The sequence below is a fragment of the Elephas maximus genome, chromosome 20 (genome assembly GCF_024166365.1).
Source record: "Elephas maximus indicus isolate mEleMax1 chromosome 20, mEleMax1 primary haplotype, whole genome shotgun sequence".
Taxonomy (NCBI): domain Eukaryota; kingdom Metazoa; phylum Chordata; class Mammalia; order Proboscidea; family Elephantidae; genus Elephas; species Elephas maximus.
Window position 1 is genome coordinate 57,007,173 of NC_064838.1, and position 24,222 is coordinate 57,031,394.

A 24,222-nucleotide genomic window follows, 5' to 3' on the forward strand; every position below is an offset into this window, starting at 1 on the left:
GTGGGACCTGGATCACTGCCATCAAACTAGAAGCTCCTGGGAAAGGCCCTTGCTTCCCTCTGGAGACTGAGGGAACTTTTTTCTGTCTCTCCTTTGCCTTCTCAGTGGTAGCTTCTTTATAAGCAGACCCAGGGAGTGGGTAACCTCCTTGTGAGCAGACAGGCCTCCATCTGAGCACAGGTGTGAAAAATCAGATCATGCAACGCAAATTACATTTCAAAGGGGTCCAAAAGCTTGTTGAGAAAGTCTGGGAGTTGAACTATAAAGAAGCTTAACCCAATTCCCTCTTTTTTTTGAGTCAAGCTGGTTTTTACAGACTGAGTGATCATACAGCACACTGACACTTTGCTCCTGTATAATGCCCTAGTTCCCTAGCTGGGGACTGATAGGATATTTAAAATGGGTGGTTTAGTCTCTCTAAATCTTAATTTCCCCGTTTGTAAAGTGAAGAGACTGAGCTGAAAGCTCGCCAGAGGTCCTTGAGGGGAATCCACCATGCGAAGTGTCAGGATGGGATTCTGAGGCCGTGGGATCCAGATGGATGGAACCAGAGATGCTCCACTCTCTGGGCTCACGCCACCTTTTTTTATTTATAACAAATGGGAATCCCCTTCCCCATTGCAGCCCAGGCCCCAAGGGCGGCTCTGTGGTCACAGCAGCATATCTATGTTGCTTCCTGGCAGGTGGCAGGGTGGTGGCCATCTGCACACAGTGGAGCAGAATGGGGTGGGGTGGGGGGGCCACAGCTTCTCCCCTCTGAACTACAGCTCCACAGACCAGCAGGAAATTTCTGTTCCCGGAGGCCCCTCTTGGTAATCCAGCTTGAGCTCCCTGGGATAGACAGGCAGGCAGACAGGGAGGCAGACAGGCAGGTGGTTAATAGATCTCAGGTATGGTGGGAAGAAAGGGGGATGGCTGGGGATGGGGACATGGTGGGTAGGGAGCACTGGGGCCCCTCTAGAATTCCCTTGAGACATGCTGACGAGACCCTGTCACCCAGGGGACTACTAAGGGGAAACTCATTGTGTACGGTCAGCAGGGTTCAGGGCTCTGAGAGTTCAGGGAGATTCCTACGGCCTTCAACCTATCCTGTGATCTCTGAGTAGGTGTGTTTTCTGTGGGTCTGACTTGACCATCCTTTGTGGGGTCACTAAGAGCTGGGATAGACATGTCTGAGGAGTCACCCTTTCACCTGTTTCTAGTTCCTGCGTACGGATGGTGGGGGGTGAGGGCCTGCTGAGCCCAGCTCCGCCCTCCCAGCCCTTATCCCTGGCCAGGCTCAGTGGGCTGGATTTTGCTGGATCACCTGGTGGCAGGGTGGTCAGTCCCCTGAACTCTCAGCGTTCGCTTGTTGTCTTCTGCTTCTGGGGGCTTCCAGAGCACGTCCTGGTAGAACTGGCCTGAGAAACAAAGTGGTCAGCAAGGGCAAAAACCAGAGAGAGACTGGGAGGCACACAGAGACGAATGGGCACTGCCTGTTCCCAGGCAGAGGTGGTTCTGGTGGAGGTCCTGAGACCCAGCCATGGATAGCATACCAAGAGTTCCGCTGATGTGGCTAGAAAAGCGGTCAGTGTCCCGCAGAAGGAGCCTGAGGCCCACTCCAGAGCCTTCCCAGGACAACAGGCCGATGGTCACTTTCTCTGGACCACTGAGCAGCAGAAGACCAGTCTTGTCCATGGTCATCTTTAGGCTGTGGAAAAAAACCAGTGTCCTGAGCAGGAAGGTGGGGCATCAGAGGCCTGCATGGAATCCGGGCAAGAACTTCGGCATTGGGGTGGGCAGAGGCCTGGGGATCCTCTTGTTTTCAGGAATTCATAGTGTGGCCTTGCATGAGAAGTCCCCTAAATCTCTGGACTTCCCTTTCCTCACTGGTAAAATAGGGCCAAAGTTAAGTTAATGACATCTGTTTATCCCAGTATTATTTATAAAATAAGAGTTCCTATCCCTATTGTTTTCTTAAATTTGATTTCTCATTAACTAGTTTTATGTGGTTATATTATATCATGTTATATGGTTATATAGAAATCCTGGTGGTGTAGTGGTTAAGAGCTATGGCTGCTAACTAAAAGGTCAGCTGTTTGAATCCACCAGGCCCTCCTTGGAAACTCTATGGGGCAATTCTACTCTGTCCTATAGCATCACTATGGGTTGGAATCGACTTGATGGCAGTGGGTTTATATGCTTATATATGATTGGTTTTATATTACACAATAACATTATATATTGTCTTTTTAGGTTCTATAGAGAAGCAAAACCAGTGAAGTGTATATACAGATAGATTTATCTCAGTGAAATTTAGGCAGTTGGAGAGGCTCGCAAGTCCCAAGACATGGGTCAGGGAATAGATGGGAGGCTTCTCCTGACTTATGTAGCTGCAGGGGCTGATGAATTCAAGATTGGCAGGTCACACGGCAGGCCACTGGCTCATAGGCTGTGGAGGCTGACAAATCCCAAGACCAGCAGGCAATATGGCAGACCCCTGGCTCAAGTCCAAGAGCTGGAGGGCAGATGATGATGAGCCAGATGCAGGATCCAGAGCAAGTCAGCGAGTTTTGCCAGAACATCCATATATATATTGTATGCAGGCCACACCTCTGAGGGAACTCCCCTTACAACTGATTGGCTGATCACATCGGATCACATCATAGAGGATGACTACATCATGACATAACTGCCAAACTACATCATTACATAACTACAAAACCACTGATCATCATGGCTCAGCCAAGTTGATACACAACCTTAATCATCACAGTCCACACCTTGTCAATGCCGTACCTGTACACAGCTCCTTAAACCATACGCAGTCCCCAGACACAATTACAAAGTCATACTTGCAGCTTACGTGATACAACTACCATGCATACAACTGAAAACACACTAGTCCCATTTACATATTACTTGAGGGATATGTTTCCTCCAAAAACCAAAGATGCCCACCAGGCACTGTGCCTCCATTTAGCTGTGCGAGGGGCCAGGTGCAATAACTTACCCTTCACTTTAGTAATAATACCTTGACGTGCCACACACCACTGGACTCCTAGAAATTTCGCTGAGTTGGAAGGTGCCTGAATTTTTGTCAGATTAATTTTCCACCCTCTAGCATGCAAATGTTTTACCAATAAGCTCAGAGTCACTGACATTTCTTCCTTACTACATCCAATCTGCATAATGTCATCAATGTAATAGACCAGTGTGATGTCTTGTGGAAGGGAAAGGCAATCAAGGTCCCTGCAGACTAAATTATGACACAGGACTGGAGGGTTGATATACCCTTGCGGTTGGACAGTGAAGGTATATTGCTGGCCTTGCCAGGTGAAGGCAAACTGCCTCTGGTGATCTTTCTAAATAGGTATGGAGAAAAAGGCATTAGCCAGATCAATAGCTGGGATACCAGGTACCAAGAGATGTATTAATTTGCTCAAGCAATGAAACCAATTCTGAAGCAGCAGCTGCAATAGGAGTCACCACCTGGTTAAGTTTATGAGAATCCACTGTCCTTCTCCAAAATCCATCTGTTTTTTGCCCAGGCCAAATAGGGGAGTTGAATGGGGATGTGGTGCAAACCACCACCCTTGCATTCTTCAATTCCTTGATGGTGGCAGTAATCTCTGCGATTCCTCCAGGAATGTAGTATTGCTTTTGGTTTACTATTTTCCTAGGTAGGGGCAGTTCTAATGGCTTCCACTTGGCTTTTCTTACCATAATAGCCCTTACTCCACTTGTCAGGATCCAATGTGGTGGTCTTGTCAGTTGCTGAGTATATCTATTCCAATGATGCATTCTGGAACTGGAGAAATCACTACAGGATGGGTTAGGAGAACCACTGGACTCACTGTGAGACAAATCTGATCTAAGACTCCATTAATAACCTGACCTCCATATGCCCTCACTCTGAATGGTGGGCCACAGTGACGTTTTGGGTCTCCTGGAATTAGTGTCAGTTCAGAGCCAATACCCAGTAATCCCCCTAAAAGTCTGATTATTTCCTTTTCCCCAGTGAACCATCACTCTTGTAAAAGGCTATAGATCCCTTTGGGGAAGACTGGGAGAAAGATTAACAGTACAAATTTTGGCAGTGTACTGGGGCCCTTCCTCAAGGGATCCGGCCTCCCCTTCCTTCAAGCAGTTGTGGGTCTGTAAACTGTCTCCAGTCTGGGATTGAGGGGCCCTGACTCTCTATTCTAGCAATTCAAATTAGATTGTCTTTCACTTGACCTCGAATTCTTCTGCTGTACAGGTCAAGTAAATATTTAGTAGATTTCTGATCTCTTTCACTCCTAGGGACACCATGACTACGAAGCCAATGCCCTAAGTCCATACAACTCAGACTATTCTGATTACTGCTTTCACTCCGCTATCCATTACAGTAACCATGCCCACCTTGGGTTTGTCAACTCAGTGCCACCACCTGGCCCCTACCACCATGGGGTTCAATAAACCCCACTGTAGCTAGGTGTCTTAATTCAGTTAGGGCAGTTCCACTGTCAAATTTGACTTACATAAAATAGCAATCACAGCAGTTTTCAGGGATGCTGGAGCTCCCTTCACAAATTTGTTCCTCAGTGGTGTGGTAAAAGGTGTGTTCTTTGGGCACTCCATGTATAGGTCCGTGGGTCTAACTTGATAAATCCACTCTAACATGCCAAGTTCCCTAAGGCTTTGGATACTTTCTTCTGCAGTATACCAAGGCAGGTCTGGTACTTCAGCTTGATTTAGTGTATGCCACTGTGTAACCCATGCATCAGTGAACCAACCAAATAAACTATTAGATCCTTTCCTAACCTCTCGAGATGAAACACTGAGTGAAGAATCTGTGCTTAGTGGGCCCATATCAATAGGCTCAGATTGATCCAACTTTATGTTCCTTGCACCATTATCCCTTAATAGCCATTCCCACACATATTCCCCAGGTTTCTGTTTGTACATATTAGAAAAGTCAAGCAGTTCTTTTGGAGTGTAGCATACCTCCTCCTGGGTCACACTTTGTACTTCAGCTTTTGGGACTTTAGCTATAGGTCTAGAAGCAAGAATGTATGGTAAGAGTGGGTCCTGGGAACGTTCAGCAATGTCTTGTAAGGCATCTACCTCAGACAATGCCCCAGGCAACACCCCAAGCACCTCCTCAAGCGATATCTCAGACAAAGCCTCTTCAGGCATAGCTGGGTTAAACTCATCAGATGGGGCAGATGGGATAATGGCTTTATTGGGGAGGGTGGCTTAGCAGACAAAAATGGAGTGATATCTTCAGATGGGAGTAAGAGGGCTGGCTCTGTTGGCAGGTGTGATTCCACAGAATTTAGGAGCTCAGTTTCCCCAGCTTCCTTATTATCTACTCATATGTCCCCATCCCAAGTTTCAGGATTCCTTTTCTTCCCAATCAATGCCCTTACTTTACTTCAGATACCATTCAAGGTTGGGAATTCAATTGGTGCTGTAATTCAGCCACTCTTACGATAAGACTCTGGGTTTGGTTTTCAACAGTATCAACTCTGTTCCTACAAGAAATAAGGCTTTCTTTCAGGGCAAAATGACAAATTTGAGGTCTTTTATGTGGTGCTTGAGCTCTGACTCTGAAGCCCTGAGCTCATCTCTTTCTTTCACCACTTTGTCTAGTGAAAGAAGGACCAACCAACCAGCTTCCTTATACTTCTTATTCTGACAAAATTGTAGAAAAGTATCGAACATGCAATCACCCAGAGTCTTGCTTCTCACCACTACCTGATCAATTAATGGTGATATTTTGCATATTAATATTGCTACCCATGTCACGGATTAGCAGCACCCTCTTTACTACTGGAGGCAGAGCCATCGGTGCTTTTAAGAGTAGTCAGACTTGAGAACCAATTCAGAAAACTCACCCTTACAATTTTGTTTCTCTGGAACCACTCTCAGTACCAAATGTCCTAGGCTGGGTTCTGTAGAGAAGCAAAACCAGTGAAGTGTATATATAGATACAGAGAGATTTATCTCAAGGAAATGGCTCACGTGGTTGCAGAGGCTGGCAAGTCCCAAGTCTGTGGTCAGGTGTCAGGCTGGAGGCTTCTCCTGATTCATGTAGCTGCAGGGGCTAACAAACCCAAGATTGACAGGTCAGATGGCAGGCTGCTGGCTCATGGGCTGTGGAGGCTGAAGAATCCAAGACTGGCAGGTAAGACAGCAGGCTGCTGGCTCACAGGCTGCACAGGCTGACAAATCCCAAGATCAGCAGGCAATATAGCAGGCCTCTTGCTCAAGTCCCAGGAACCAGAGGTCAGATGATGACAAGTCAGATGCAGGATTCGCAGCAAGCCAGTGAGCTTTGCCAGAACATCTCATATATATTGGATGCAGGCCACACCTCTGAGGAAACTCTCCTTACAACTGATTGGCTACTCACATCAGGTTACATCATGGAGGATGACTACATCATTACATAACTGCCAAATTACATCATAGCATAACTGCCAAGCTACATCATTACATAACTACCAAACTGCTAGGAATCATGATCCAGCCAAGTTGACACACAACCTTAACCATCACATATATTATTATATAAAATATATGAAATATAAAAACATATTATATTATTAGTTTTATATGATTTTTGAAATTTCTCTGATACATCTACTCTGTCCCTTTTGTTTTGATGGCTGGTGCCATGTTCTTGATGATTAGCATTTTATAATGTCCTTTAACGTCTAGAAGGGCAAATCCTTCTTTAGCCTATGTTCTCCTTTTTTCTTAAAATAATCTTTGAATTTCTTGCCTTTTTCATTTTCTTATGAATTTTAGACTCCTTTAAGCATGCCAAATAAAATACCTTGCTGTTATTATGAGGTTATTTTAAATGGAATTGTCCTAAATGTACACTGTCCTGTTGCTTTGATTCAATCTGAAAGATGTGGTTTATTTTCTTTATATATATCTTCTGTAGCTCATGATAGGCCAAAAAAGTATGTGGACAATTAATAGAAATTCTTTATTTCATTTTTCAGTTTGTATGTCCAGTATGTAGAAATGCTATTGATCTTTATATATTCCTCAGATAACAGGAGACTTTAGGAAGACTTTTTATGAAATCGGGAAGTGTTTCAGGCAGGTCCCTTGGATTTGCTGGGTGGGCGCTCCTTGGTCAAGTGGAAATGAGTCCCTGTCAAAAGGCTTGGTGAGACAGCTTTGGACTAGGCCCTCCATCCTTGGAAAAGATGGGCTATGGCACAGTCTAGGGGCTAAGAGGGCACTGCCCACAGAGGGTCCAGATCCTCAGTCCCTCTCCCAGAAACCCTCGTGACTTCTACAGCTAGACAGCTGCCTCTGGAAGGCTCTACAGTGGGGCAGCCACACACTCAGAAAAGGCCGCCATCCACTTCTATTACTCTCCAACTGTCCAGTATTTGACCCAGATGGACTTGTCATCTGAGCTTCAAAAATGTTGTTAGGTGCCGTTGAGTCTGCTCTGACTCATAGCGACCCTATGCACAACAGAACGAAACACTGCCCAGTCCTGCGCCATCCTTACAATCATTGGTATGCTTGAGCTCATTGTTGCAGCCTCTGTGTCAATCCACACAAGGACTGATCTCTCCTGACAACATGCCCAGAGTATGTAAGATGCAGTCTCGCCATCCTTGCTTCTAAGGAGCATTCTGGTTGTACTTATTCCAAGACAGATTTGCTCATTCTTTTGGCAGTCCATGGTATATTCAATATTCTTCGCCAACACCACAATTCAGAGGCGTCAATTCTTCGGTCTTCCTTATTCATTATCCAGCTTCTACATGCATATGATGCAAATGAAAATACCATGGCTTGGGTCAGGCGCACCTTAGTCTTCAAGGTGACATCTTTGCTTTTCAACACTTTAAAGAGGTCCTTTGCACCAGATTTACCCAACGCAATGCGTCATTTGATTTCTTGACTACTGCTTCCATGGCTGTTGATTGTGGATCCAAGTAAAATGAAATCCTTGACAACTTCAATCTTTTCTCCGTTTATCATGATGTTGCTCATTGGTCCAGGTGTGAGGATTTTTGTTTTCTTTATGTTGAGGTGCAATCCATACTGAAAGCTGTGGTCTTTGATCTTCATCAGTAAGTGCTTCAAGTCCTCTTCACTTTCAGCAAGCAAGGTTGTGTCATCGGCATAATGCAGGTTGTTAATGAGTCTTCCTCCAATCCTGATGCCCCGTTCCTCTTCATATAGTCCAGCATACAGATCAAATAGGTATGGTGAAAGGAATACAACCCTGACACACACCTTTCCTGACTTTAAACCAATCAGTGTCCCCTTGTTCTGTCCGAACAACTGCCTCCTGATCTATGTAAAGGTTCCTCATGAGCACAATTAAGTGTTCTGGAGTTCCCATTCTTTGCAATGTTATCCATAATTTGTTATGATCCACACAGTTGAATGCCTTTGCACAGTCAATAAAACACAGGTAAACATCCTTCTGGTATTCTCTGCTTTAAGGTTCAAAAACAGGCTAAGGAAACTTGCCTATGAGCAGTGCTTTCCAGCTTCTCATTATTGTCCCTATTACCTCACTGTGTATAGAGCGTCCCCAAAGGTGTGCCCGGCAGGCACTGCACCATCTAGTGGACAAAGCACCCCCAGGCCGTTCTCTCACTGAGTCTTCCTCTTTGCCCCTGAGTCAGGGCTGGACGGTCATCCCTAGTTCTTAGTGAGGAAACTGAAGCTCAGAGAGGCTAAGTGGCCTGTGCAGGCTCACCCAGGATTAGCAGCAGAGCTAGATCCAAGCCATACTGTCACCTGCATGGGACTGTGATCTGGGTTAGGTGTGAGGGGAGCCAGGCCTTTCTCGGTGCCGTCCAGGCCTGGAGCGGTACAAGCAGGGCTCCCTGCTTCTCTACACCTCCTGCGGTGCATCCCATTGCAGAGAATTCACGTTTAGCCACAGCACCCCTAGGTCTGCGGCCTCAGACCACCTGTCAGCAGTGTGGTCAGTCAGTGCAGGCTGAGAGATCACCCACCCAGTACCCCAGCCTGGGGCTTACCCAGGCATCACTGAGAACAGCGTTTCCTTCCACTTGTAAGCAGAGCTTCTTTGGTTCCGAGTCACCACCACATGTTCAGGGGACACACGGACCTGCACCTGGGGGTTCTTGAAGGTCACCTCAATCCACGAAAACTGAGTCTTCTCAAACTGGCCGGTCACTTCAACCCCTGAAAGGCCCAGGATCAGAGAGGCAAAGCTGTAGTCCCCACCAGGGCTGGGCGCTGGCCTGAACAGGAAGCTCTCCCTGATTTTGTTCCCCAGAACCATTCTTCACCAACCTACTTCCTCAGGAAGGGAATCCCACCAGCTGGAGCACTGACCCCTTGGCATTCCCTCACACAGAGGTCTGGTTCCCACGATCATCTCACTTATTTCTTGGTTTCATATGGCTTTGGAAGGGGCCCCACATCCTCTGTGGGGGATACTCTTGGGTCTCCGCCTCAGAACAAGACCTCTGAGAAGGGAGGTCTTCTCTCAATGGCCAAGAATGATATGGAAAATGGGTGGTCTCTGCCCTCAAGGAGTGAACAGACTCTGGGGCCTGGCATCATTAGGTGGGAGACCACGTGTCTGAGAGGCACGAGGGGGCCTAAGTTTCGATGGCTCTGAGTGCCTTTGCAGGTGTGTGTGGGAGCATCCCTGAGTGTGTTTGCATCCCCAAGACTGTTTCAGCCACCCCAGCTAGACCAGTGAGGCTCTTCCCAGATAACATGCCTACCTCCTACCACCATACCCCTCCTCCACCTTCTACAGTCCCACTACCATCTTTTGGGACTCTGTGCTTTTGCGGGTGCTAATTCCACCATCTGTAATATCCTGACCTTTCCTCTGCCTAGTGGACTCCGGCTTGCCTGACAAGGCCCAGCCATTCCTGTGTGACCTCGTCCCACTCCCCTGACCCTCAGGCAGCTCCTCTGTGCTCGCTCTGGGCACTGACCACTGGTCACTGTGCTTATCTGCACCCAGGTCTGCCCCCTCCAGAGTGCAGAGCAGCTGGGGGCAAGCCCACACCTGGGTGACCGGTGATCCCAGAGTGCCCAGGCCGCCCAGACCTGCACATGTGGCACCCGGGGAAAGGTGTGTGGGGTGGATGTGTTAGAGTGCCAGGGTGTGAACAGGAGAAGATGCTCTGTGGTTCATGACCGGCCTGTGGGCAAGGTCTGCTGCTGTGTCTCTGCAGGCAGTCAAGGTGGTAGGCATGGTGTGGGTGGGTGGCTGTGTATGCATCTCTCACCTTGGTGAGGGTCCAAGAGCAGATTCATTAGCCCCTGAGAGTGCCTGATGTCCACACAGAGCTGGTCCATGCTCTGCCCAGGCAGTGGCAGGATGACATGAGGAGCCTGGATGAGGGCTGGGAAAGCAGGTGCAAAGGTCCTGGGGCAGGCAGAGTGGGCTGGGGGCAAGGACAGGGTGGGGTGCTGAGGGGGGCTGGCAACTTACCTGGGATTGGGGCTGTTGTGACTGTTTCTGAAAAAAAAAAAAGTCTGGGTTAGGAAGCCCTTTCCTGGGGTGTGAGGGAGGAAAACGGAGTACAGGGTGGGTGTTGCCAGGGCTCCCGCTTCACTTCAACATCCAGAAAGCTGTGTGATAGATTCATATAGATCCCCAGGGCTCTCCCCTCCCAGGGTCTCCCTGTTATAGGGCAAGAAGCTACTCCAGGGGCTTATGTCTGGTTTGATTCGTATGGCCACATCATGAAACGCTTGTCGATTGGAAACTGAAGAGGTTAATGGCAACAAAACAGGCATTAAAAAACCAACCCTTTGCCATTGAGTCAATTTCGACCCATACTGACCCTACAGGACAGGGCAGAATTGCCCCATAGAGTTTTCAAGGAGCACCTGGTAGATTCGAACTGCTGACCTTCTGGTTCACAGCCGCAGCACTTAACCACTAGCCACCAGGGTAAATAGGCGCTAGTGTAGGAATAACCAGAAACAGAAGGAGAGAAGGTCGATCGGAGCCATCAGCACTCCCGGAGCAATCACTGCCATTCACCAAGCCCCCGCCCCACAACATCCAACTTCAAAGCACTCTTGCAGATGGAGATTTTCAAAAGGAGAACATGCTACTAGGGAAAACGCTGAGGAGACAGGGTCCAGTCTGGCTCTGCCAGCTGTGTCTGAGTCCAAATTAGGGGATCAGAAACAGCTCAAGGGACCGGTTTTGGCTTTGTGAAGGGAGGAAGTCTTCCCTTTCATCATGAATGTAATGAACCCAATTCAGTGAAAATTAAAAGTCCTGCCTTGGGGACCAGATGCCTGATGGGGCTGAGGAAGACAGGACCTCTCTGAGCCAGTGTTCTTAATCCCAGTGAGACAGAGGTGCTATAGGAAAGAAGGGAGGGAGGGAGCTAACAATGGTCCAAAGAGCTCCATGGTGAGCAATCTTGGCTGGTTTCCACCCCCTCTGAATGAGGAGATCGGGGAGCAGCTACTCTGTCAGGGCTTGTTGTCTGACAGCCTGGGGCTCCAGGGACAACTGAAGTAGCTGGAAGAGCTCACACCTAAGGAAATAAAGTGCTGAGGTCAAGGCAAACAGTGACAAGTGGAAAGCCATGAAGGTGAGAGCAGCCTCCTCAGGAAATGCTACTCTTCCCACCAAGCCCTGCCTCCTGCTCTCCTCTCTCCACCTGACCCTCCTTCAGGAGAAGATTTTGTACTAAACTAAGCCTCAATTACTTAATATCACACCCACCCACCCCCAGTAGTTCCCCTGGTCTGTGCCAAGCCCTTGATAAAGCACCAAGCTTGAAGGACTTGGTGCTTTATCAAATCCAACTCTATGGAGCAGGCTCCATTATCATCACGAGGAATCTGAGATCCCTAGAAGGTCACAAAACGGCTTACGCAATGACAAGTCTGGTGGCAAAGTCCAGGTTGGATTGTCGAAGGTCTGAAGGTGGAATATAGGAGAAGAAATAGGAGGAAGATCGTGGAATTGGGCTGTCTTGATTTTCATGGGTCTCCTGGGAGCTCCAACTTTTGGAAAAATTGACACCAGCAGAGTCTTCTCTCAGGCAATGCCATGAGTCCCCACAGCCAGGCCTCTGGCTCCCCTCCCCACACCCTGGCACCCTGGTGGGCCCCCTGGTAGCTGGGAGAACATGAAGGCTGGAACAGTGGGCCCCTCCTGAACTCCTCCTCCCTGGGATACCATGCCTCCCTGCTGGCAGTGCCCCTCAAACTACCTGGTCCTGCCATTCCTCTTCTTCCAGCAAGGTGAGCATCTGTAAGACGGCCTCCTAATCAGACACACCAGGACTTGAGTCCCGGCCCTGCACCAGCCAGGTGAGCCAGGCAAGTCACACCCCTTCCTCAGCCTGTGGCCAGGGGCCATGTTCCCTCCCCTCCCCTCTCCTTGGTAGCTACCTGCTGATCGGAACCATCCGTTTCCTCTGGCCTGACCTCTGAAGGTAGTATGAGCTGGAAATCAGAGAGACCTGGGTTTGCTTCTTGGATCTACCTTTCTGGGACCCCCAGCTGGGTGTGGATTGTATCCCTAGTGCCTGGGGCTGGGCCTGTGACAGAGGAGTGCCAGCCAAAATTTGAACAAAGAAGTGATTGAAGACACCAGTGTGCCTGGGCAGTTGATGCCCCTCCTGGCAGAGGGAACCACAGAGGTAGGCCCTTTAAGAATCCAGGCTCTCACCAGCAGCCTCATGGGGCTGGAGCACTAGGCCTTGTGCAAGTGGACCATCACCCAGGCCAGCCATTGAGGATGTCAGGCCCTTACCATATCCTGAGTGGACCTTCGTGCGTCTGCTTTCTGGGTAAAATGAGCGAGAGAGAGAGAGAAACACTTGGGGTGGTTTTGATCAATTTGAAGTGCATATGTTTAATCTTAATTCCCAACCCCAGAACAACATAGGTGCAGTGAATTAGGGGAGCCAGGAGCCCTGGCTTCAGTTTCCTCATCAATGAAATAGGACTCCTAGGAGTCTGTGGGTGGCGGGATTGGGGTCTCTGTCGGGATGCAGGGGAATGGCTGGGGAAGGTGTTGGGAGGCACTCTGCTGCCTAGGAGGGTGGCGGCCCCAGTCCCAGACCTACCGTCTTCCTTGGGCTTCTCAGCAACTTGAGACTGTTCTTGGCCTTCAGGTTTGGTGACCACCATAGACGTGAGAGGTGTGACAAAGCTGTAGTTGAGTGACAGGCTCAGAGCTTGGTTCTCGAGGGCTGGCCGCTCAGCGTCTGATGCAGAAATACTGCGGGTTGAGGATACTAGAGCTTAGCAGGTCCCCGGATGCCTGAACAGGTCCCCCGCCCTTCCTGGCCCCTTCTGGGAGGGTGCTACTGGTAGAATATGGGGCTCAGACATGACAACGAGACCTTCCTCTCCATGTCTGGAAAATGCCCCAGGCCACCAGTGCCCACCCTACTAGCAAAAAGCTGGGGAGGTGCTAATGTCGAGTATGGCCAGCTGAGCATCCAGGGCACTCACATTTGCTCCAGCAGTTGCTGGATGGTCAGGTACGCCCAGAGTCTCTCCATGAAGTTGTGGAAGATGTACTTGGGGCTCCGGAACTCCTCCTCTTGCTCAGCCACATTGGACTCCGTTTGGAAGGTGAAGTTCTGCTTGTGCTGGAGAGAGAGACCCAGGCAGGGCAGGAGCAGTGAGGGCCTGGCATCTACCTGCACCTGCCTGGCACTTCCAAGCACCTCCATGAGAAACGTGGCTGGAGCTGGGGCAGGTCCTAGGTGTTGGCTGGGAGGACCACCTTTCCTCTGAGTAGAGTGGGGGTTGGGAGGTAGTTTGGGGGTGCAAGGGGTTCAGTCACGGGGCCTCCAAGGATGAGGAGGAGCAGATAAGAGGTAGCACACTATCCCGGGTGCAGCAAGGCAGGTGTGGAACCAGGAGCCCAGGCCAGGCAGATCCTTAGGGAGACAAGGAAGTGAGGAAAGGATCTGAACCCCCAGGCCAGTGTAGAAACAGCAGGAAGGACTGGTAAGCACAGTGTGGAGCAGAAAGGGTCTCCAGATACAGCCCACCCTCACCCCAAAGATGGAGAAACTGGGGACAGAGAAGGGAAGGGTCAGTGGCAGAGCTGAGAACAGAACTCAGGCATCCTGGCTCCAGGTTCAGGGACCTGTCCACCCCCAGCAAGCCAGCCCCTCTGCTGGGCTCTGTACTGTGGGACAGTGACAGGGAGGAAGGTGCCCACACTCTGTGTGGACTGCCTTCTCTGGCGATGGGCTGTGGTCTCAGGCTGACGTGGCTCACAGCCTGGGAAATGGAGTCCAGCATGAGCGAATGAACTCAGCTCTCTCCCACCAGAGCTCCCCATAGCAGCCAAAAGACCTTTTACAATGTGGACCAAATCCCCTGCCTGAATGGCCCTGCTCTGACTCTCACCCAGAGCCGGGTTTCCCAAAGCTCTGTCACACTCAGGCTGCCTGCATGAATTCTGTCCTACCCCCCGCCCCCAACAGCTATTTAGTTGATTATTTTTCTTAAATGAACATCAAATAGACTAACACTTTTTACTTGGTCTTGTCCCAAGCAATAATAGCTGTGAAATCTTATGTCTGAAGTTTGAGTAACATTTTTCAGAAGACACATTAAAATGAATATATAGCTACTAAAACAAAGACATGTTTGTTTGTGGACTACCCCGAATCACCTTGGGTTCCACACTCTGGGGGACCCCTGGCCTCCAGGACAGTGCCAACAGCTAACATTTATGGAGTGCTTACACTGGGCTGGCAGTAATCCCCACAGCAGCCTTACGAGGTGACTCAGTCCCATTTTTACAAAAGAGGAAATTGAGGCACGGGGAGGTTAAGTGACTTGCCCGAGGTCTCACCTCTGGGAAGTGGCAGAGCTGTGTTTGAAGCAGGTGAGGTGGCCACAAGGCCTAGACTGACAATTGTAAAATGTGGCTACTTCTCCCAGGACCAGGTCCTCGGCCTCCCAGGCCCACTGCCATTGTTCCCGCACATGCTGCCTCCTGCCACACTGGCCCAGAACATCCCTACCTCATGCCACCACCGGCTCTGCCCACCTCCAGCTCATCCCTCTGCCCCAGCTAGGCCTTCTCCAGGAATCCCTTCCTGACCCCTAGACCAGGCTGGGGCCCCTGGTGCTGCCTTCTCAAGACTCTGGGTTAATCCTCTGTCAGGTGCCCTCTGGCCTGCAGCTCCTCGTTTCTGTGATGGGGCGTCTGCAGAGACAGGGCCTGCCTTGTTCACTGCTGTAGCCCCAGGGCTCAGAGAAGGACTGCACATAGGTGCTCAGCTTCTCTTTGTGGAATGAGAGGGACTCCCTGGAAGGAGGCGACGCAGGCAGGGCCCCTGTGGTGTACAGACAGAATAGCATGGGCAAGGAGAGGGCACCACGTAGGGGAGCTGGGCTCTCAACTCAAATGCAGTGGGGCCTGGGGCCAGTTGGCTGCCCTGTCTGGAGCTTGGTCTGCTTATCTGTGAAATGGGAGCAGCTGTCCTGCCTGAATAAAACCTCAGAGGGCTGGTGTGAGAACAGGAAGGGCGAGAGGAGTCCTTGCTGTCACCTGTGCTCACAGTAACTATGGCAGCAACACATGCATCACCTGCTGAGTGCCTACCACGTGCTGGGCACAGTGCAGGTATTTTCATGAGCCTCACTGTATTATCTCACTGAACCTCGACTATGAACAAGGTGGGGAGGGCTGTGAAGGGGAAACCCGAGGCTCAGGGTGTTCTGCAACTTGCCCAAGGTCAATCGGCTGGAGCTCAGTGGGGCTGGGATCTGAACCCAGTTCCTCTGGCTGCAAAGGTGGAGCCTGTCCCTGGCCCCAGTTGCCCTTCCACTAGAGACTGACTGGTCGCACTCACCACCCGCCCGCTGACTTTTGCCGAAAGTACATCGGAGCTCTGGTCCCGGAGCTTCCCGGCCACCACCATCTCTGAGCCTTTGAAGAAGAGCCGGAAGTTTTCCTGTGTGACCTTCTCCACAGCGTTGCTAGGGTACTCGAAGGCCACCCCAGTCAGCAATGGGTTGGCCACCTCCTGGTAGAAGTCCTGCAGGGTGGGGGTGTCACGAAGGCTGGGCTGGGGTCTGCCCAGGCTCTCTGTGCCCTCCCCTATTCAGGGGGCAGTCCGGCACCTGGAGCTGCAGGGCGGAGTCCGAGTCCTCATAGATGCGCCGAGCCAGGCCACCGTTGTCCAGTGCCATCTTCTCCAGGAAGGCGTAGCTGACATCAAAGCCGAAGCCCAGGCAGAAGAGGCTGTACTGGCCATATATGGCTTCCCGCACGTTCTTCTGGATCTTCGCAGGGTTGGTCTCCCCTGGACCCACGGGTTTGTAAAGGGGATGTGGAAACAGTGAGCTACTCAATGGGTGTTTCAGGAATTTCAGAGCCAGAGGCACCTCAGAGTGCCTACCCACAACACATCAAGGTAGCTCCCCCTGGGCTGGGCACTCACCCTCGGTGGGGTCGCCGTCAGTGAGCAGGATGATAAGGGAGACGCTCCCAGCAGGTAGCAGCTCCTCTTTGTTGCTGCTGTCCAGCAGCTTCACGGCCATCATCATCGCATCATTGATGTTGGTCCCTGAGGGGCACACACTCTCAAGGCAGCCCCCAGCCCCAGAAACCCCCACCTGCAGGGCCGCAGAGGCACTCACCTCCCAAGGCCTGGATGCTGGCAGCATAGCTCTTGGCCTCTTTCACATTCTGGGCCGAGGCTGGCACCAGTGATGGCTTCCACTGAGTTGCCTCCTTGCTGAAGACGACGAGGTTGAACTGGTCATTGGGGCGGAGGTCGTCCAGGATCTTGATCAGGGCCTCCCGGGTCTGGTCATCGAGAGAGGAGACGAGATGGGGTGGGTGGCTCAGTGGGGCCTCCCTGAGGGCTCATGTGCCCTTGGGCTGGCATGGAGACAAGGGTGTATGCCCTGGGACAGGGATGCTCCATACTTTGGCCTACCTCAGCCCCTGAAGCTCCCACCCAGGGAGGTGGAGGACAGAGGTTCTGCCTGTTGCACTGGGGCTGATGGTTTGAGGGGCCCAGGACTTTTCAGGGCCCCGGCCTGGCCCGGGGGGACCCACCTGCTGGATTTTTCTGCCACTCATGGAGCCGCTCTTGTCAATGACGAAGACCACATTCTTGGGCATGGTGGGCAGACCCTCAGGGGCAAAGTAGTGCACAAAGTAGCCATTCTCGATCTGTGGCCAGATTGAGGTGGCAGCAGGCGGTCAGAGCCGTGGCCTTGCCTGCCCTGCACCTCCAGCCTCCTCACCTTCGTCCATCTTGGGGACACCAAGTCCTTGGGCTCGTTCTGTGCTCTCCTCCCAGCCCCAGCCATCCCCCATCCCATGGCTAACTCCTCAAATCCTAAGCCCTCTTTCCACGCTCAGCCCAGCCCCTCTGGTAGGAAGCCCTGCCTGGTCATGCATGGCCCACTGAAATTCTCCTGTGTTTTATCTCCTATTTGTAGTATTTGAGAGGGCTTATACTAAAAGGTTCAGATATAATAAAACTTAAATCCACCAAAAGGGAGGAAAGACTCCAAAAACAAGGAGTAAAGGAGAGCATAATGATGGCAGAAACTTGGGTAAGAAAAGCTACTGCAGCTGAACATAAAACTGAGCTGTGAGCCTCTTGGCAGCAAAGGCAAAGAGTGAAACCCTGCAGAGTAGCTCTTCAACAGAGACAAAACCTTTCATGAGCAACTCAACCAAGCAGCTTGTTTTTGGTCTGTGCTGGCTCCTTGTGGGAAACCCTGGTGGCATAGTGGTTAAGTGCTACAGCTGCTAACCAAAGGGTGGGCAGTTCAAATCCGCCAAGTGCTCTTTGGAAACTCTATGGGGCAGTTCTACTCTGTCCTATAGGGTCACTACAAGTCAGAATCGACTTGACGGCACTGGGTTTGGTTTTTTTTTTTGGCCCCTCGTGCACGCTGCCAAGTAGGGGCAGTGTGCCTCTTTTAAAACACCCAGGCTCAGACTCTTGAGGGTGGATGGATTTCCAGGTTGGCCTGCTCTCACCTGGAGCCCACCCACCTGAATGGAGCCCCCCGAGACAGGCCGGTTCACATCATAGCGGACGATGAAGTTGCCATCCAGGACCGTGTCCTGCTGCTCTGGAGACTTTTGCTGCTGGGTGAGTGATGGCTTGAATCGGATGTGAGCCTGGAGGGAAAACCAAGGCTGAGGTTGGGGGAAGCGCTGAGGCTATTGCAGCAATACCCAGGCCATCAGTATGTCAGGAAGTGAGAATTCCAGGATGTGGCCTTTAGCCATCATGCCAGGGAACTTCCTCTCAGGCCAAGCTGTCACATAGATGGCCTCTGTGTGGGGAAGGGGTGTGAGAGTGAACCCCCATTGCTGGGGCTGTGCAAGCAGAGGCTGGACTCAGGACATGTATGATCCACCAACCTCGCCCTCTCCACCTGGCCCAGGACCCTCTCACTAGCCTACCCTCCAAGGTCTCCCCTCACAGACCTTACACGAGCACCCACCAGCCTCCTCCTCCTTGTCCTGCCCATTTATCTGCCAAGTAGCAGCATGGCTGGAGACTTCAGAGGTCCCTCCAGCTTAAAGAAGTGGCCCAACTACCTGCTCCCTGGAAATTCAGGCTCACCACCTGGACTACAAACTGACTCCTGGGAGCCCCACCCTGCTGACCACGGCAGGCCCACCTTGGTCTTGTTCTGTGAGATGGTGAGGGCATTTGCCAGCTCTTTGGTCATGAAGGTACTCTCCGTCTCCAGGAGGCTGATGCCCTGCGGCTCAAAGATGTGAATGTCCATCTGGAGGAAGGCATGGGCCACTGGATCAGCCAGGAGCCTAGGGGAAGCAGAGAGGGAAGGAGGGGCAGGGGAGAGGGCCATCAGCGGGGGCTCCTGGAAGGGGCAGTGCAAGGTACCTGCAGGTGCTTGACCAGCTGCTGGGGCTGGACTTTGAGCAGCAGCTCGTACACCCCCAGTTGCCGCTTGAGCAGCTCCTCATACACCAGCTCGAAGGTGATCTTGGCAGCCGGGGCCACGCTGACCGACACCTGGAACTGCTCCATCTTTCTGCCAGTGGCCCTGAGGGAGTAGGACATGAAGCACGCTCCTCCAAGCCAGATGGGGCAAGGCCGCGGGAGGTGGGGCAGGGTAGAAGAGCTGGCAGGCAGGGGCAGCTTCTGCCCTCTCCTCGCCACCCCCCCCAGGGCTCCCACCACACCGCCCCCTTGGGCTCACTTGACCAGGCCTGCGCTCTGGCCCCTGGCCACGGCCCTGCTGTACTGCTCCTGGGCTGCAGCCTTCTCCTTGATGTTCCCTGGGTAGGTCACGTCATCGATGATCCTAGGGTGGGGGCCGGCAGGAGCTGCTGAGAGCCTGGTGGGAGGGGTCCACCCCAATCCCACTCCCACCAGGAGCCTCTCTGGGACTTGGTGGGCCTCTTGACAAGTAACTTGGATCTTTACATGAGCCCACCATATTTATTACGCACCTACTTCGTTCAAGACTCCGTGCCGGGTACTTTGGGGAGACTCCACACTCACCCAGCACTGAGGCTGTGCACAATAGTGGCAAGCGTGTGTTCAGGAGGGGAGGTTGCCGAGGAGGCAGGGTTGGGCAAATCCTGGCCTCTCTTTGCCCTTCCAATCTGGCTTCACATTCCAACCTGCCCCCTTCCCTCACAGACTGTTCCCAAAAGAAATGGCTAAACCCCAGCAAGAGCCTTCTGAGGCCTGCGTGTGCCCAGCCCTGGGTCCAGCTCTGCAGGGCAGAGTCTGAGGCGGAGGAGAAGGCTGTGACCACCTGCACCCAACACACACACACAGGGCAGGCACTCTGCAGGGCAGCTGGCATCTCAGGATTCAGCCAGGTCGGGGCTGTTGAAGGTGTGTGGGTTGAGGGGATAGGTGGGAGAGAGGGGAAGCAGGGAAGCAAACTACAAAGATCCTTGCCCTCACTGTAGAGTTTTCCAGAGGTGCCAGGGTTCATCTGGGGACCCCACCTGAGAGTGCTCACTCTCTGTCTCACCCACCACCCTCCCCGAGTTTCTAGCATGAGCCTGTCTCTGGCCTGCCCTCAATCACTCTCTGTCCATGGGGCCAGGGACAGATAGGGAGCTCTCTTGCTTTTAGCAAACATTGCAAAACTGAGTCAGGAAGCAGGGGGGAGGAAGGCAGAGGACAAGGTGAGGATCAACAGCAGTTCAGAGTCCCCAGGGGCCTCCCGACGTGGCCTCTGACCCAGAGCAAAAATGTCCTCTACAGTATCCCAGTTGGGGGCAGGGGCTAGCCTGGCTTAGAACTTCCAGTAACAAGGAGGTCCCCCTCCTCGAGGCAAGATTTTTTTATATTTTGAGCTGGAATCTGCCTTTTAGTAACTCCCTCCTGCCTGGGCCTGGCCTGAAGGTCCCCAAGTCTGTATTCCTCAAAGTCAAAGACACAAAGATACTGAGGTCCTCATGCCTGTCACCTGGCAGTACTCAGGGATGATGGATGGATGGGTGGATGGAGGGATGGATGAATAGATGGATGGAAGGATGGGTGGGTGGATGGGTAGGTGTGTGGACGGATGGATGGATGGAGGGATGGGCAGATGGAGGAAGGAAATGGGTGAAGGGAGAGGAATGGGTGGAGGCATGGACGATGGATGAGTGGAGGGATGGGTAGGTGGGTGGGTGAATGGATGGAGGGATGGATAAATGGAGGGAGGGAGGGAAAGAGGGATGAAAATACCTTGGGACTGTATCAACTCCCTTGGTAGAGGCTCCAGTCCCGTGTCACCCACAGGTGGAAAAAAGACTCCCAAAAGCAGACACCCTGACACACCTCCCATTAAGAAGAGGGTCTGGTGGGGCCATGGTGGGAGATGGTGTCAATGGTGCTGGGTTGCAGGGGAGAGGAACAGGGCAGGAAGGCACCTACATGGAAAAGTTGGTGATGAAGGCTTTCTTGGGCAGCTCCATCTGGAAGATGGCCTCCTTGACTGTATCGGCCCTATTGACCACCCGGCTGGTGACAACCGTATGGGCAAAACGGGATGAGACCTTGGAGTCCACAGTGAGGCTGTAGATGTCAATGTCATTCTGGACCAGGAAAGGAAGAGGTGTCAAGTTGTTTCAATGCCACCCAGCTTGGAGCAATAAGTGGGCCCTAACCCTGGTCCCAGACTAAGTCCTCGCCCCCAACCCCAACCTAGCCTCTGATCAGGCCTCAGGATAAACCCAGTGGGGCACTTCCTAAGTGAACATTCATCTCAAGTAAGAGGCAGCTCCGTACTTCATTCTCTGCCCTACAGTGCCACAGGGCAGGGGCCACATCTGTCTTGTTCTGTGGGTGCCACAGTGCCCTGGAGAACAAGAAGCATGCTGGGTGTGGTGGACCTTGGGTCTAGGGTGTCTGGGAGGTCACCCATTGTTTGGGCAGAGGTGAGCCACAGAGGGCACCAGTGGGGTCAGGAAGCTTCCTACACAGTGACAGGACAGTGGACAAGTCTTTGATCTCTGGAGACGTTGGCCTCCATAGACTGGGGAGGCCAGCTCCAGCCAGTCTCCTACCAGGGGGCCACGGGAGCTGGGAGAATTTCGGGGTAGATGAGGGTCCAGTCCCTAGGATGACAAACAGGGCTCTTTCTCTTTGCCTTTCTCTTCCCTGCAGCCAGGGGTTCGGGGACTTGGAACCCTGTGACGCCTCCCCAGCTGTGCCTCCCCAGGTCTGCAGGGTACTCACCTAGGTCTATGCTCTCTGCCTGAAAGCACACACCTTCCCTGAGGTCTGGACCCCCAGGAATGGTGAGCACGCACACACACACACACGCACACACATGCAGACCTGTGCATATGTTTGTTTCCCCATGTGTACATAGCAACTCAGTTCAGGTGCACATGGCTGCTTACATGCACAACCCAGGGGTGTGGGACTAGCCATGTAACTTGTTCACATATGTGCAAACATCTGAGGGTGTTGGGTGCTGTTCTAAGCACTTTATAGATACCATAGGTGTCATCTTCACAACAACCCTCTGAATAGGTTTTAGTCTTGCCAAAAACGTAAGTGACTCTCCCAAGGTCACTCAGCTGGAGGGAGGCTGGGTGAGGGGCCCCAGCAGTGGTCTCATGAGCCACATTTCCACCTCCTGCCCCACTGCCAGCCTCAGAAGCCAACTTGCTAAGTTCCTTGTCTGTAAAATGGAAATGATAGGATCTCCCCTTGTATGAAATGAGAGGATACACATAAAGCCGCTGGGTAGCGCCTGGCGTGTGGTCAGCAGCACTTCTTTGCATGCACACAGATTCTTGCTCACTCCTACTTAAACGCTTGCATACACAGAGGCTCCCCCCACCCCACTTCTCAAATACATTTGCTTGCTCACCAGCTCACACCACTATACTCGGGCACACACAGACACACAACGCCTGTTACCTCTCGGGCAGTGGTGGCCTGGAGGGCAGCCAGTAGCATGAGCAGGATGAGCACGGTGCTGCAAGTGTAGGTAGGGGCTGGGGTCTTCATCGTGGCCCCAGTGCCTGCCAGGCAATTTCTGAACTTGAGAGGAAGTGGGGAATGAATTAGTAACTTGCTCGCTGCCCCGCCCCTTGCGGGGGCAGGTTCTGGGAAACTGGGATCCACAAGCCAAAAACACAGTGGCCACAGATAAGCGGGCAAATGGTGGGTGCCCCCTTGGACCTTGGCTGGGGACAGGGACATGTCCTGAGGCAAGGCAGGCTCAGACTGGAGTTGGGTATTGGCACCATTCTGAAAGGCCCGGAACCTTCCCAGGTGCCCATGACTCCTCACACCAGTGAACAAAAGACACAGTCTGCTCTTTATCAGTCCAGTATGGGACAAAACAGAAGGGGTGGCTAAGAAGACTTGGGCTAGAGGGCAGACTTCCCGGAGGAGGGGGCCTTGGAAGCCAGGTCAGTGTGGCTGGGCAGTGTCGGGTCCTGAAGGCACCCAGAAGTCCTGGGAGGTGTCTGACTGGAGAAAGATCTACTGGTGCAGGATGGATCTGCCTTCTTTCTGGGGTGAGAGCTGCTGGGCCCAGCAGCTTTCTCTCTCCTGGGGTCCCAGACTGCTGTTTGGGCCCCATCAGGCTAGCCAGTGCTCTCAGTTCAGCTCCGGCAAGGACCCCAAAACTAAGACCAGCAATTTGGCAGCCCAAACCAAGAGTCATAAAAACACCCACAGCCCAGGGGTCTTGCTTCTGAGGATTTACAGAGGGGAAGGCCTCCAACAAAGAAATGGAAGAGGGCACTCCTGCAAGGGGATCAGGGTGGTGGTGTGTGTGTGCTCAGATGCCCACATGGGGCCGGTAGTGCCAAGGGGAGCTGGGAAGCAGGGCTCTGAGTAAGTCAGGGCACAAGGCAGTGCTGCTGTCCTGGGCAGGTGTGAGGGAGCCGCAGCCAGACCAAGGGGAGTGCTGCCCAGGTGCCATGGGTAGGGTTACAGGTGACCTTTTCTATTTTACTTTAATAAAGTTGAAATGCCACTTTCATAACAAATAGCAATAAAATGAGTAAATATCAGAAGGTCTGGACACAGCTAGTGCTAGCGTTCCCCGGTGGCTCTGGGAAAGCCTGCGTCTGTGGCTACAATGGGGTACAGGCACTTCACAAAGGTGCGGCTAGGTGCCAAGTTCTGGTCTGGGGAGGAGGACAGCTTGGTGGCATTAGCCCACCGAGGGGGGCAGCCATCACTTAGGCAGGGCCCCAGGGCAGTGAAAGCATCTCTTCTATCAGTCCTGCCTTCGCCTCAACAAGCAGCATCGAGCCCTGGGGAAGGGCACTGTGGACTTTGGGAGTGATTTCTATGGCTAAAAGGTTCCCCTTTCCTGGCATGAGTTTGGCCAGAAACCTCACTTCCGTGCACATCTAACACTGCTCACCCATTAGGCTCTGGACACGACTGGGGTGAGGAGACACCCCTTTCAGTAACCTGGGGGAAGGGCTGCCCCAAGGGGCCCAGTTAGCAGGACAGGCCCTGCCTCCACAACAGCTCTGCTCCCTTGGGGCAAGGAACATGGGCCCAGCCTGGAACCAGGGCTATATAAGGAGACCTGTCTGGCCGGGACTGTGGGAAAGGCTCTGAGCACTCAGCCTCCCCACTCCAACTCCGTCTTGGGGGTCAGGAGGGGCATCCCTGCAGGATCAGCCCTGAAAGGAGCTGTTGACCTGCCCATGGCCTTGCTGTCACAGCTTCTGTGGATGGCAGGGGGCGAAGTGAGATGGGGCCCTACCTGCTTCACTCAGCAGTGTCACTGTAGAGTTCTGTGTACACAGGGGGACACTGAGGCCTACAG

At 52.3% G+C, this 24,222-nt stretch overlaps 1 protein-coding gene across 1 annotated transcript; it reads right to left on the reverse strand.

Annotated features, from left to right (window-relative positions):
- Positions 1 to 616: 616 nt before the first annotated feature.
- ITIH4 (inter-alpha-trypsin inhibitor heavy chain 4) lies at positions 617 to 22,433 on the reverse strand. Its single transcript, XM_049862076.1, has 18 exons — positions 22,344 to 22,433; positions 20,847 to 21,007; positions 19,165 to 19,269; positions 18,846 to 19,008; positions 18,619 to 18,729; positions 17,981 to 18,109; positions 17,027 to 17,143; positions 16,603 to 16,771; positions 16,404 to 16,529; positions 16,084 to 16,265; positions 15,813 to 15,998; positions 13,444 to 13,583; positions 12,857 to 13,207; positions 10,236 to 10,429; positions 9,000 to 9,168; positions 1,536 to 1,690; positions 1,307 to 1,400; positions 617 to 831 (listed from the first exon to the last, which is right to left on the reverse strand). The coding sequence occupies exons 1-18, from the start codon at positions 22,431 to 22,433 to the stop codon at positions 762 to 764; spliced, it is 2,712 nt and encodes a 903-aa protein (XP_049718033.1). The 3' UTR covers positions 617 to 761.
- Between the last annotated feature and the right edge of the window lie 1,789 nt (positions 22,434 to 24,222).

Bases quoted from the DNA above. Each gene is read 5' to 3' on its own strand.
- ITIH4 (XM_049862076.1), bottom strand. From the start codon at position 22,433: ATGAAGACCCCAGCCCCTACCTACACTTGCAGCACCGTGCTCATCCTG. The intron at 19,009-19,164 runs GTGAGCCCAAGG...CTACTCCCTCAG, and splicing joins CAGAGCGCAGGCCTGGTCAA to GGCCACTGGCAGAAAGATGG. The intron at 832-1,306 runs GTGATCCAGCAA...TGTCTATCCCAG, and splicing joins ACTGACCACCCTGCCACCAG to GGAGCTCAAGCTGGATTACC.